Source organism: Agelaius tricolor, unplaced genomic scaffold (genome assembly GCF_023055355.1).
Source record: "Agelaius tricolor isolate 1412-34295 unplaced genomic scaffold, bAgeTri1.0.p SCAF_10, whole genome shotgun sequence".
Lineage (NCBI taxonomy): Eukaryota > Metazoa > Chordata > Aves > Passeriformes > Icteridae > Agelaius > Agelaius tricolor.
This window is the reverse complement of record NW_027269270.1, coordinates 16,503,271-16,516,001: the sequence shown is the minus strand read 5'-3', so window position 1 is coordinate 16,516,001 and position 12,731 is coordinate 16,503,271. Positions and strand designations below refer to the sequence as shown.

At 36.3% G+C, this 12,731-nt stretch overlaps 1 protein-coding gene across 1 annotated transcript in view; it reads left to right on the top strand.

The window, feature by feature from the left end:
* The window catches only part of MYO3B (myosin IIIB), a 186,983-nt gene that overhangs the window by 49,886 nt on the left and 124,366 nt on the right, over window positions 1-12,731 (top strand). The window contains exon 9 of the mRNA XM_071434937.1: window positions 12,541-12,606. Within this exon, the coding sequence (XP_071291038.1) occupies window positions 12,541-12,606 (66 nt within the window). The remainder of the gene's footprint in view (window positions 1-12,540; window positions 12,607-12,731) is intronic.

Below are 12,731 nucleotides of genomic sequence, written 5' to 3'. Positions count from 1 at the left end.
CTACTCTGAACTTCCTTGAGGGGAGCTCTGCATTAAAGTCTAGTTTCACAAGAGACTTGTATTCAGTGCTGCCAGAGGAAAATACTGATGAGTTAGACTTCCTGGCTATCAAAGATCCATAGTCTGCCTACATCACCTTGTGGCTGTGCCACATGATAACCATCTTCATGCTTTAGTCCAGAGAGGTGTTTGGTTTTTTGCAGTGGATTTGGAAAAGGTGATGTTTGAATTAAAGTTTTGTTGCATGACAGAAAATCTGTACTCCCCTTTTTAATTGCTTTCTGATTGGACAGTTCTGTGGTGTCAGAGCTGTAATGCTGACTGGCAGGTTACTCAGACCATACAGTCTCTTGTGTGTGTGACTAAATTTTAGTGAGAGGTATTTATAGGAAATGGTGATAAAGCTTATCTGTCAGTCATGAAGGAAAAAGAGGAGACTGCAAAAAAGTTGCTTTTTTTGGAAGTTTGGAACAGTGTCTTGGTTGAAAGTCATATCAAAGCTATAAATTTTCATTCATAAACTTTAATATTTTGCCTGCAATGTCTTACCTTGTCAAACATCTTTTTTTTTACGTGTGTCTTTATCCCTAGATTGCTGCCCATGCAAAACACAGTCTTGTGTTCTGTTGAGTTATTGTTCATTTAACAGGTGGTTTTGCAGGGCCCTTGGTGTACAGGCAACTTCTTGTACTTGTGCCTTGGAAATACAAGTTAGAACTTAATGTTTGAAGGAAAGATATAAAATTCTGTTCTGGTTTGTAGTGCAGTCCTAAAGAAGTGAAACATCACTACATTCCATTAGCCTTGTGGGGTTCCAAAATAAGCTTTATAGCCTATGTTTAATATTGGAGTTCAGTAGCCCACATCATTTATAATGAATTGAGCCAAGTAAATGAAATTAGATTTTTGCATGAACAAAAGATAATCTCTTCACATAGTTTGGTATTGCAGAGTGAATAAGACACCTTGTACATTTTGCAGTTCCAGAGACTTTTATGGGAGGTAGTTGAAAAACAGATGCCTTTTCTCTATTCAAAATAGAATATTGATGTTCATTTTATAAAGGAATTAATTCACTGGCTGATAGAAGCAGAAGAACAAGAAAGTGAACTTTTTAGGTACTAGCTACATTCTAGCAAGATTGTAATTATCTTTAGGATCATAATGAATGTGTGTTGGTTATCTTTTTGTAATGAAAAGACCAAATGCATATGTGCTTTGCTCTCTGAAGTAATTTTCAGAAATATGCAATAAAAAGCAATTTTTATTTGCAAATATATTTGGTGAAAAGGAGCTGGGCATTGAAAGGTATTGATTTACTCGTTGCATTTATCAGTTTGATTAATGTTAAGATTTTATGCAGTATATTTAATAATTACTCAAGATTAGTGCAGTAATAATGCACTACACATACATGCACATTTACTATTAACAATTAGCAGCTTATATTTCTTTCCTATCAGAGATATAGTCATAAGTTAGAACTCATAAAATTTTTAAAGAAATATTTATTGGAGTAGGTATTGGTCATAAATCTTTATAACTCCAGTATTCAGGGAGTAATAATGATTTTAGTGGGTTTATTTCATGATCACGAAATGCCGTTTAGATTTCTCTTGTACTGCAGCTTCTCCCAAGAGTTCCTACAGGAGGTGCAAGTTTCCACAGCTGGCATGAGGCCAAGGAAAAACTCCCTGGCAAGATTCTAGGTAGTGCATTCTCTGCAGAGAGGCCACATTTTACATGTGAACAAACTGGAATGTAGACAGATTAAATGACTTTGCAATGCTAGGTTCACAAATGTTACAGTACTGTTGGAAGAAATAGCAAGCAGGGAATGGAGAAAGGAAATAGAAGAGGGGGAAAATGGTAAATAATGATGAAGGCCTGGTGCAATGGCCTGTAAGTTGGTTCTGTGCTGATTCAGTATTTATATATGGCTAAATGTGATCTTGGGAGGGTAGGGATACAAAGCAATGGCCATGTTCAAGGGCTGGGTTTCAAAGTGCTGACTTCCATGATAACTGAAGAGTCCCTACTGAAAATTGACTGAAAATGAATTTGAAGTGTGAAGACCTGAGAAAATAAAGCCTTGAGAAACCTGAGCTGAGCTCATAAATAGTCCTGCTTTGAGCAGGAGGTTGGAATAGAGACCTTCTGAGGTCCTTTTCTGCCTGTGTTAGTCTGTGCTGTGGGGAAAAATGTTCACTTCACCCATATAGGGGTTTCAGGAGAAATTTAAGCAGTAAACAGGATAGTTTACTTACTTAGCCTGTCTGAATAAACAATTACTGGACTAATTGGTCTAGTGTTGCTAGTAACCATTAAAAATTTGCATTGAAAGCATACAGATATAAAGGTATAAAAGGTTTGAAGACTGAAAAAACCTGGTAAAACTTATCAAAACCAAGTGAATTTTCCAAGGCACATGTAATTTTTTTTGCAGAGGTCTATATTTGCTTTATTGAAAAAGTGTCAGCATTTTCATAGTGTATCCAAAAAAAAGTTAAAGGTAACTTGAACATGGCCCTGCTTATCTCTAAGATCTTAGATCTCTAAGATATAAAGTAGATATCTAAGATCTTGAAGACTGGCATTTTAATCTACTTGGCAAATGAATGTTGAGATCCCATGAATAAGAGCTGTATTTACAAAAAAAAAAAAAAAAGAGAAAGGTATGTCTGTGAGAACAGAGCAAGCAACGAAGCAATTCTTGTGCTCCTGGAAAGGGAGCACTCACTTTTCTTTCTGTGCAAACCTTTCTTCAGTAGCTTGGACAGTGACAGGGGAAAGGAACATTTCTCCTTTTGAGTGAGTTGGTATCTCTGCTTTGGCATCCAGCACCACAGTCTCTGAGAGCGTTAGGAAAAAAATAGTAGTAACATCTTTCATCTTTCTACTTGGCTGACTGAAGGGATTGACTTTATGCAGTTTAGTTCAGTTAAAATAGCTAAATTGTGACTGCTAGGTTTCTTCATTCCCAGTATAGCTATATCAGATTCCCTCTTATCAGACTGTTCACATATTAGTACAAGTGCTGGATAAAGATGTCTTGAATTACAATAAGGTAGATTCACTGGGCAAGTTGATGATCCATGATCTGTTGCCAGCTCACAAACACATCAGACTTTTAGAGCAGGCAGCATCTGCTTGAACTGTCTGGGGTCACAAAATGAACAAAAAAGTCTTAAATTGCAACAAAACCAGAGATCTGAGTTTATGGAAGTATAATTTTCTTCTTTGTTTAGCCATTCTGTGTGTTATTTAAAATTGAGTGCTCATGTCACGTTAAAAAGTATGTAATCACCTTAGTTACTCATAATTAATTACTGAGAGGAAATTCAGGAAGGAAGAAAGAATTGTGTTCCATCTTATACCCTCTATTTTTATTGTAGATGTATTTTTACTTGTCTATCCTAGATTTGCCTTTGGGGATTTTGGTTTGTTTGTCTTTATCATCTTTTTTGTCCCTCATTTTTACTTTTTGCTCTTCTCACTTCGTTAGTACTTTGATATTTTTCCCAATCTTGGCATTGTCTTTTTCCTTTTGCCAAGGTGCTGCTTCCCATCTTCAAAATGTTCCCTTGTCCTGTGTCTGTTATTCACCATTGCTTCTTTCAATTATTCATTTTCTCTGAATTCTTAAACTTATCCAGGAGATACTTCTTTTCAGAGCTTACCATAGAATATTCACCATGAGGTGAAGATTAAATCTTGCATTAAATAAAAAAATCACCCCTCTTGGTCTTCATGTGTTCCATGATATTTTAATAGATCAGTTCTGTAGTGGTTGTTTTGGGCTCTTCTTGCATCACTAATTGCTCTGCTACACCTTAAATCCATCACTAGCAGCTTTTACCTTCCATGTGGTTGAGCTACCTTTATCCTTTCCTAGATTCCCCAGCTTACATGAGTCAATATTTTTCCCAAGATATTTTCCATGGCCTGTCCAACTGTTTCAAGAAGCACATGAGTTTTAAATTAGCATCTTTACAGGTTTATTGGGATTCAGTCTTACTGTATTATTGTCATTTAGTTCTGCCTAAGAGAGGGTTTATTGGAATTGCAGTCATGGGACCTTTTTGGTAATGAACAATTTTTTCATGTTTCTCATGCTATGTTTATTGGTCTTCACCCTAGATATAATGTGCAGGTATTCCTAAGCCTTACAGGTTGGGTTTTTTTCAAACAGACAAAATTTAAATATTTTAGAATAAAGCTTATTGGATGGAATAGGAGAGGGAACAAATAAATTTCATTCCACATCCAGTCCTCTTGCTCAGAAGACATATTCCCTTAAATGATAATTCCTTTTTAAAAAAAATGGTACTCTTACACATCTTGCACATTTCTTTAGGTTTCAGCATTTATTCAGTCTATTGCTTCAGAATATTTATAATGATCCTCCTAATGGTCCATTGGAAATGCGCCACCTTGAACTAATGTATTACTTCTGCAAGTGTTTATTTCTGAACTAGACTGGCAGAGCTATCAGAATAATACCAGTTCATACAATACTAAGCTGAAAAACGTAATAAAGTTTGAGTCATAGCATACAAAGATCCTTAATTCCTTTGAAAGTGCAGGGTTTAAGTGCTTGCTTTTGCCGAGTGTAATGATTGAATGGCATGTTCAGTACCAGTCACATCAATCATGTGGTAATAAACTTCTTTTATGGGGTTACTGTTAGGTCTATTTGTACTTCTGTAGAGCCTCAACTAAGAAAATGCTTGTCTTTGTGAAATGGAAGGAGAAGAAGGTGTCTTGTCTTCCTCTTTGAAAGTAAGAGTCACTATGGCATGACAGGGCCTTTGCTCTCCTTTGCCCTCCTGGGCAGAGGGAGATCTCAGCAGGAGCACAGGACTGTGGTACACTGTTCCGTGGCAGACTCCAAATGGTCTAGTTCTTCCCTTGGCAATCTTCCTATGCTTACAAGAAACAGTTTGTAGCATCCCTCTGTGTCTTTCTTGAGCCAACTTTTAGCTTTCCAAGAGTGGATCTGCTTCACTGGGCAGGGCTTTCAGGCAGGTCCCACTCACTCCACTGGCTCATGTACAGTGGGAGTGTGAAATACACACAGTTCAGGAACTGTCCTTAGAAATTTGTCTGTGGGATTTTCACTTTAAGATGTAAGAAGATATTTTACTTCTCCATAAATTTCTACAAATATGCTGTGTAATTGCAGTATTTTAATATTCCAGCTACAGGTGTGTAGTGTCTAGACACCACCATATGTATTTCAGTCAGGCACAGAAGTATTGCTGTCCTATTTTCATTTCTTTGGCAACTGACATTCTACTGCTTTGCAAATTCACAGAGCAATGATTTTAATAGAAAAACAAAATACTACATTGCACTAAAGATGAGAACTGGTTATAAATAAAAATTGTTACTATTACTTTCCCTGTTTCAATTGCTCTTAATTTGCTTGTGCCTCTTTAACTCTCTGAAACTTCTGTGAATAAATGAGATAACAAAGCATAATTATAAGTCAATTATGCTGAATTTTTGGTTGGAAGGTTGACCACTGGAATGCAAAGCTGTATGTTTTCCCCTCCGTCCAAAAATATTTCTGAAATTAAACACTTGTTTCTGTCTCAGTGAAGCCAGAAACTGAAACTGGAAACTGAAGAATAAATGACAGAAATAAATGATGCCATGTCAGGTTCTGAAAAAGGCTAATGAAACCTTGCAGATGCCAAATCTGACTGAAACCAGTGGCCTGTGAATTGCAGTGTTCAGGGGAAAAAGTCAAAGATAATCCAGATGTTCCCAAGCAGAACACTTTGCAATACTTTTTCCATCTATTTCTTTCTGTTTGTATGGACTAAAAAAATTACATGACTGAGATTTGGTTTGATACATTTTCTGAAGGTCATTATTTGACCTTCAAGATAATTTAGAGTGCTTAGCACATTTTTCTGTCTGTACTCATTACTTTAAAAGATGGTGTTTATCAGATACATAGCATTTTGAATCACAGATTGTTCCTGTGATGGAGGTTTCTTAGAAAGCCTCTTTTGACAGCCTGTTTTTAGTCTTCCTGAAGCACCTCTTTTTTGGCAATGCATGAAGTGAATCTTGACAGTCAAAAGGAGATTGTGCCTAATTCTGGAACTGACTACCTTTTACCATTTATTTTTGCTCATTATTTTTCTGCCTGATGAACTATTATTAGCAGGAGACTTGTGAATAAATTTTGATTTAAATGTGCTTTAAAGAGCTAGTTGATATTTTGTTCATTGGTGGGTTTGAATTTGTTTTGCAGTTTAGCCCATATTTCATTGTTAATCTGCTAAGTCACCTACTTAGTGGCAACAAAATTAATAGTCATGTAAAAACATAAGCAAAAAGAAGCAAATGTGTTATAGATTACATAGCTGTCCTTCTCTTCTGAGAGAGGCAAAAACAGATATCCAGTCTGGTTTTTACTAGATCAGGAGCCTGTATTACAAAAAAAACCAAAAAAACCAAAGCCAAAAAAGTGCATTACTACCCTTGACCTTTCCAGGTAATTAGAATCCTGCAGTCTATTTAACTTTCAATTCAATATAAATTCCTCATATGCTGTTGGATTGAGTCCAGACTTCTGTAACTGTGTATAGCCTATGGAAAATTCCAGTGAAGGGGGAATATCAGATAACTCTGTTTCTGTAATTAAAAGATAGTAAAATACTTAAGCAAGGAGAATATTTTTGTTTCAGTAATGAGGCAGCAATGTCTTATGTTCTACTTGGTTTTAACCAATTCTTTTCCCTCAGTAGATTTTGGTCTTGATTTAAAACAGCACAGCCTTGCTAGAATTAAGGTGCTTAAACATTATTTGAATAGATATATATGGCTTTGATAATTCTAGAAGAGAGGTTGTAAGTTAACACTTTTGTATTAGATATTTACAGAAGAAAAGGAGTCCTCGGAGAAAAGGGAGGGGGGGAGAGTGAGAAAGGAGATGAGAGTGTTTAGAAGTGAATCAGTTGCTGGTGAAAAGGTGTCTGGAGAGCAAACTCAGCAGGAGCATACTCCTTCTTGCCCCTTTCCTCCAATCTTCCCCTAGGATGTACTGCATCTTTCATTTTCACAGAACAAAGATAATTTTACCAGTGTTCCCTAGGGGTTCAGGAAAGGGACATTACTGGAAGACTTTGCAGTCTAGTAAGGACCTCTAATGGCTGTCCATTATTGGTTGCTCAAGCTGGCAGTGATGAAATAAAAAAGAGAAATCTGAGGGCAGTCAAAAGAGACTTCAGGACCTTGAGACGATTGAAGGATCAGGAGCACAGATAGTGATTTTGTGAATCCTTCCAGTAGCAAGGAATAATATTGATAAGAATAGGCAGATCCATCAGGTCAATGCATGGCTCTGAGACTGGTTTAATTGGAAAAAATGTGAGTTTATTGACCACGGGACGATCTGTTCAACACCTCGTCTACTATCACCTGAGGGGGACATGCCTCTCTCAAAGGGCAAGAAAAGAGCTCTAGCAGAGGAGCTAGCAAGGACTCATTGACTGAACTTTAGCTTGAAAGAGGGAAAAGGAAAATACCAGTGATGAGTGATGGGATGGTGGGCCAAAACTTGGGAAAATGAGTAATCATAGGATCCCTCAATCTGCTTCATGAGACATTGGCTACAAAGTACAGCACTGAAATGTTTCTAGACTGGTGCACTTTGGATCCCCCTAGACTACTCAGTTGGCAGACAATTGCACTGATCTGGAGCTATTTTGCTGCAGTCTCATGCTTCTGATATAGCTTCCAGTTTTGTTGTAAATCCTGTGTTCTTTCTGATCTCCTGGTCTCTTGAGCCAGTTGCTGCTGTGGCTCCCAGCCATGGAGGCTCCATGTAACAGCATTCACATTGGTGATATCTTTCCACTAAAAGCAACCTAAAAGCAACTTCAAAGGCCTCCCTCTATATACAGGGATGATTTTGTACTGATTCTCCACTTCTCCAAGTTTCTACAGTTTCTATCTTAACTTCACAGAGCTGATAACAGTACACTGCTTCCTGCTGAGTGGACTTTGGTGAAATATATTAATGGAAGTCAGTTGAACTTCAGTGGACTTTAGTAGGAGACAGATGAATAGGAGAGTGTTTAGGGTCTGAAATTTTCTTTCAGATCAGTGAACGCCTCTTATTAATTTGAATGGGCCACAAACCAAGTGTATCAGGAAATCTTCTGAGCTCTTTTGAGAATTACCTGGTTATTTTTGGAGGATTACACAAGGTGGAGAGTCCTGCTCTGGAGTGGCAGGACTTTAAACTTGTAGGAGAATTTATATGGTATTAATTATTGTCAATTATTCATGTATTTTAATAAAATAATCCTTTTTCTTTTGTAAGGAAATCTTATTCACTTAGTGTTTTGAAATATGCCCAAAAAGTGTATTTTTATGTAAAAACTAGCTGTATATAAACCTAGGAAACTGTCAACAGAACTGTAGTCTCTTCAGCTGGCTAGAAGAATAGTTCAGCTTATGGGGGGTGGTGATTGTCAGAGCCTGTACTGGTGACAGGTGTTGGTTATTCATCTGCTAATTTCTCATTAGGAACAATGTGGTGGGTTGATCAGTTGCAGTTTGGTAATTGGAGGCACTGTCGTGATTTCTATTGGTAAAATTTATGAATATGTTTACTGAAGTACTTTAAAAAATAGTAGATGTGTTTTCAGTTTTTAAAATTTTATAATAAATGGAAATATTTCTTTTTTCTCATTATCAACAAATATTTATTATCCATGATCTGTAATTAGGTTCACAGTTTAACCTGTAAAGGATGAGTGGTGCTCACTGGACTGCATCATTTGCCTTACTGTGGTAAAATGACCAATTTTGCCTCACCAGCTGTGACTTTGGAGGCACTGACTTTGGAGCCAGTTTGAATGATGGGAACACATAAAGCTGTATAGATTAAAATATTTCCAGCGTACAGCTGTGTGTGTATCAGTCAGAATTCAGCAGCAGTTCTTGCTTGATAAGCTTGCTAATGTCTTCTTGTCCTTAGAAGGAGCATTGTTCCCCTGTATGGGTGTCTTGTACAGTCTCAACCCTGCTTTCTTTGCTGAAGCAAAACTCTCAGTGAAAAACAGCATTAGTGTGACCGTGGAAAGCACTGAATACAAGGATAGAAAAACTACTCACAAGGGCAGTGATTAGAGTAAGGAAATAGAGCATGTAGTTCTGTGACTAATTAGGAATTATAGAAAGAACTAAAGGAAAAAAGACAAAGTTGGGAAATAAATGGTTGATTACTCATCTTGCATCAAAAGAGGGCATTTTCAAAAGACAAACCCAATTATAGCTGCTTTTCCCAATAATATTCCTATCTACGTCTCACAATTTCCATCAAATATGATAGAAAATAAGACTGTATTGTGCTTGAGCTTGTGGCAAAAATGATTGAAAGATTGCATGCAGAGTGTTCTAATTTTACATTAAAAAAGTAGATTAAGTTATGCCAGCAAATTAATGAGAAGTAGGTTTTTAGTTTTTCTATGAATGTGTTTTGAGTGCTGCAGAAATAGTCAGGTGTTGATGAAATGCAATGATGTTGGCTGGTGCAAGTACACAAAAGCCACAGAACTCCAAATAATAGAATTAACACAGTCTGGAATCCAAAATGGCCCTAGTTTGATCCTTGAGCTGAAGTGATCAGGTAAATGTTGTTTCTCTGTGGTTTAGCATCTGATGATGCAAATGAGTTGTTTTACCTTTCTCTTTAATGAAATATGACTCAGGATATGAATTGGAGGTATCTTAATGATTTATTAATTTCAAACTGCAAAAGGCCAGGTGTGCTTATGGAAAAAGTTTAGAGTTACCTTTACATTTCTGCCTTTTCCTATTACCCTAGAACTTAGAGTCTTTACTGCAGAAGTGCCCCTCCAGAGGTGCCATGGAAGCAGTGGTGTTTTCTGGGATCACCACAAAACAGTTGCTAGTGTCTTAGGCAAAGCGAAGGTAGGAAGCTGATGTCCTTATACCTCTTTTTGGAAATCATTTATTCACGTGATACCAGAAAAGGATGCACTGATTTTTTACTTTGTAGTTAAAGTAATGCTTTTCACCAAGGGAAACCAGTGTAATTACAGATGCTAATGAATTAAGGTTCTGGCTTTGTTTATCAGCTTAATTTTGCACATGGAGTACCTGAAACATGAATTTTTAGTTGTTTAGGTACAGAGTTGAATGGTTTTGCTACAAAAGCACTAAGAATAACATAGTATCTTCTATCCACAAATACAAAAGTATCAAGATAACATCTGTAGTTACTCCCTCCTTGGTTGTGTTGATTTGGGTCGGCCAAAGAGAGTAGCTATCAGTGAGAGCTTAGTAGTTCAGTAATTTGTTAGATAAAAGATGTTCTGTATGGTTAAAAAATGGCTTTCTCCATTAATCATTAACCTGCAAATGACAAACTGTATTTCCTAAATGACATGTCCTCTGCTGACCTGTTCTTCCATGATGAAATCCCACTTGTTTCCATCATAACATCTGCAACTAATGTAAAGTATCTCTGCATCCTTTTTCAGAAAGTTCCTTGGGAGATTGTTAACAAAGCCTCCAAACCCATCTGCTTTTTTGTCAGCACTATTGTTACCATCTGGAAAACCTTTTGGAACATTGTGAATAGAAAAGGCAAAACTGTATACTTCATTAATAGTAATTGAGCTTTTGAAAAAGCAAATTGCTTTGCAATGAAATTCAAAACTTCACTGTAAATATTCAGTAGACAGTGCTAGTATAATTCTAAAAGGAAATACACTGCACTTCACAGCATAATAGAAGCTGGTTGTTCATCAGAATCCAGATGTCTGATAGAGTACCACTCCTTTAATGTAAAGACTGAAACATACAGTAACCCCAGCTGGCTGTTTCTTAAAACTCTTTGCAGTGGTCACATATGTGGGATGTCTGGGCTTATAACCATTTTTATTATAGAAAAAAAGATGTTTTTAAAGTTTACCTTTCTTTGATATAGGATTTTTTTTTTCTAGAAGTATACCTAGAAATAGTCTTTTTTTTTTTTATGCTTGTAAAAAAGTCACATTCTGTGATGTGCATAAACATATGAGCCTGGTGAAGGGGAGGCAACCATGAAGTGTTATTGTCATTGAAAATAACCAATGATATACTTTTTTCTTTAATAACACATTTGCTAAGTAATACACATCTCAGACTTTCTGGATTTCTTCACTTCATGAAGAAAATTCCTTTAGTCTTCTGAAGCAAAAGAGAAAGGTAATAAGATAGTAATTTCAGCAAACTTGTCATGCTGCAGTGCAATTTTTTGGCTGAATTTGTTTTGAAAAAATGCAGATGAAAAAAATGGTCTATCTATTACAAAGCCATGTAGCAATTTTTTTAACCAATTTGCTTGCATTTTTTAGAGTAATTGTTCAATGTAGCTCATTTTTCAATGAATATGCATGAAAAACTCCTGACTATTGAGCAAATCAGCACTAATTTATGTTGCTTATGCTGTTTTCCTTTTTGTTTTGTGAGATGTTTCCAAGCAATGCTATTCTGTGGAATGTGGCCACAGTATAAATGATGTGATTTGTTATATAATCCACAGTATTATTGTGTGTTTCTGTTGTGGAAGAAGTCTTACTGTGATTGTTTTTCCCTGCCAGTTCAGTAATATGTGACCCTCAAATGCAGCAAAAGATAGATCATTAAGGTTTCATCAGAGACCTCTGCAAGTTTAATCTTAAAATGTTCAATTAGGCTCTGCAAGTTTAATCTTAAAATGTTCAATTAGGCTTCAGTACTTAGCAAATTTTAAGGTGCAGAGGAAACACCTCTGGAGGATAACATGGTAGAATATAATATATGATTTTATGAACGATTCCTGCTGTAAGTTGGTCCTCCTAAATTTGAGCCTCTTAAAATTTGGTTCACTTAATATAACCTGTAGGTCTTGCTTTGTATGTTTATGTAATTAAATTGTAAGGTAAAAATCAGGAAGGAAAGGAATTTTGTGTCAACTACCATGGAATGTATTGGAGTTGAAAAATTATTTTTACAAAGGCTGTCTTACTATTTAATATAAAACTACTGTCTGCTGGATGTCAGTTTAAAATTAACATCTATTTTTAACAGTTCTAAAGTTTACAGTGTCATTCAGACTGAATACAGGTTGAAAGCCAGACTGAAAATCCTACAGGTCGTTCTTATCCATACTTTAAAAGTTTTGATCAGAATAAGTGATCTTGGGCAAAGGGTTAAAGTAGTTTGATGGCTAGGTTAATACTGCATTTTCAGTCAGGCTGAATTGAAAGGGACAGGTTGGGAAGTACACTGGGAGGTGTACTGACTACCAGCTTCAAAGCTGTTGACATAAAAGGAGAAGGACAAGAAAAGAGAGCTGCCAGTGAATAAGCAACAGCAAGAAAAAACCAACATGCATCTCAAGGCATCACAGAGACAATTTAACTGTTACTTTCTCAAGTATCATTTTCTCCCTGCTGGAACCAGGAGCATGTTTGATCTGTGAGATAACATTAACATTTTTAAATTAAAATCTTTGTTTTACAGAAACCCTCCACCTACTTTGCTACATCCTGAAAAATGGTGCAGAGGATTCAACCATTTCATTTCACAGTGAGTTTTTTTTCCTTTTAAAACAGCTTTTTCAGCTAGACCTATGTGTGCCAATCTGAAAACAGAATTTTCTTATGGAGTTAGTGCTTTTGTAGGTTTTTGACTACAGTTTTCTTTTCATAATT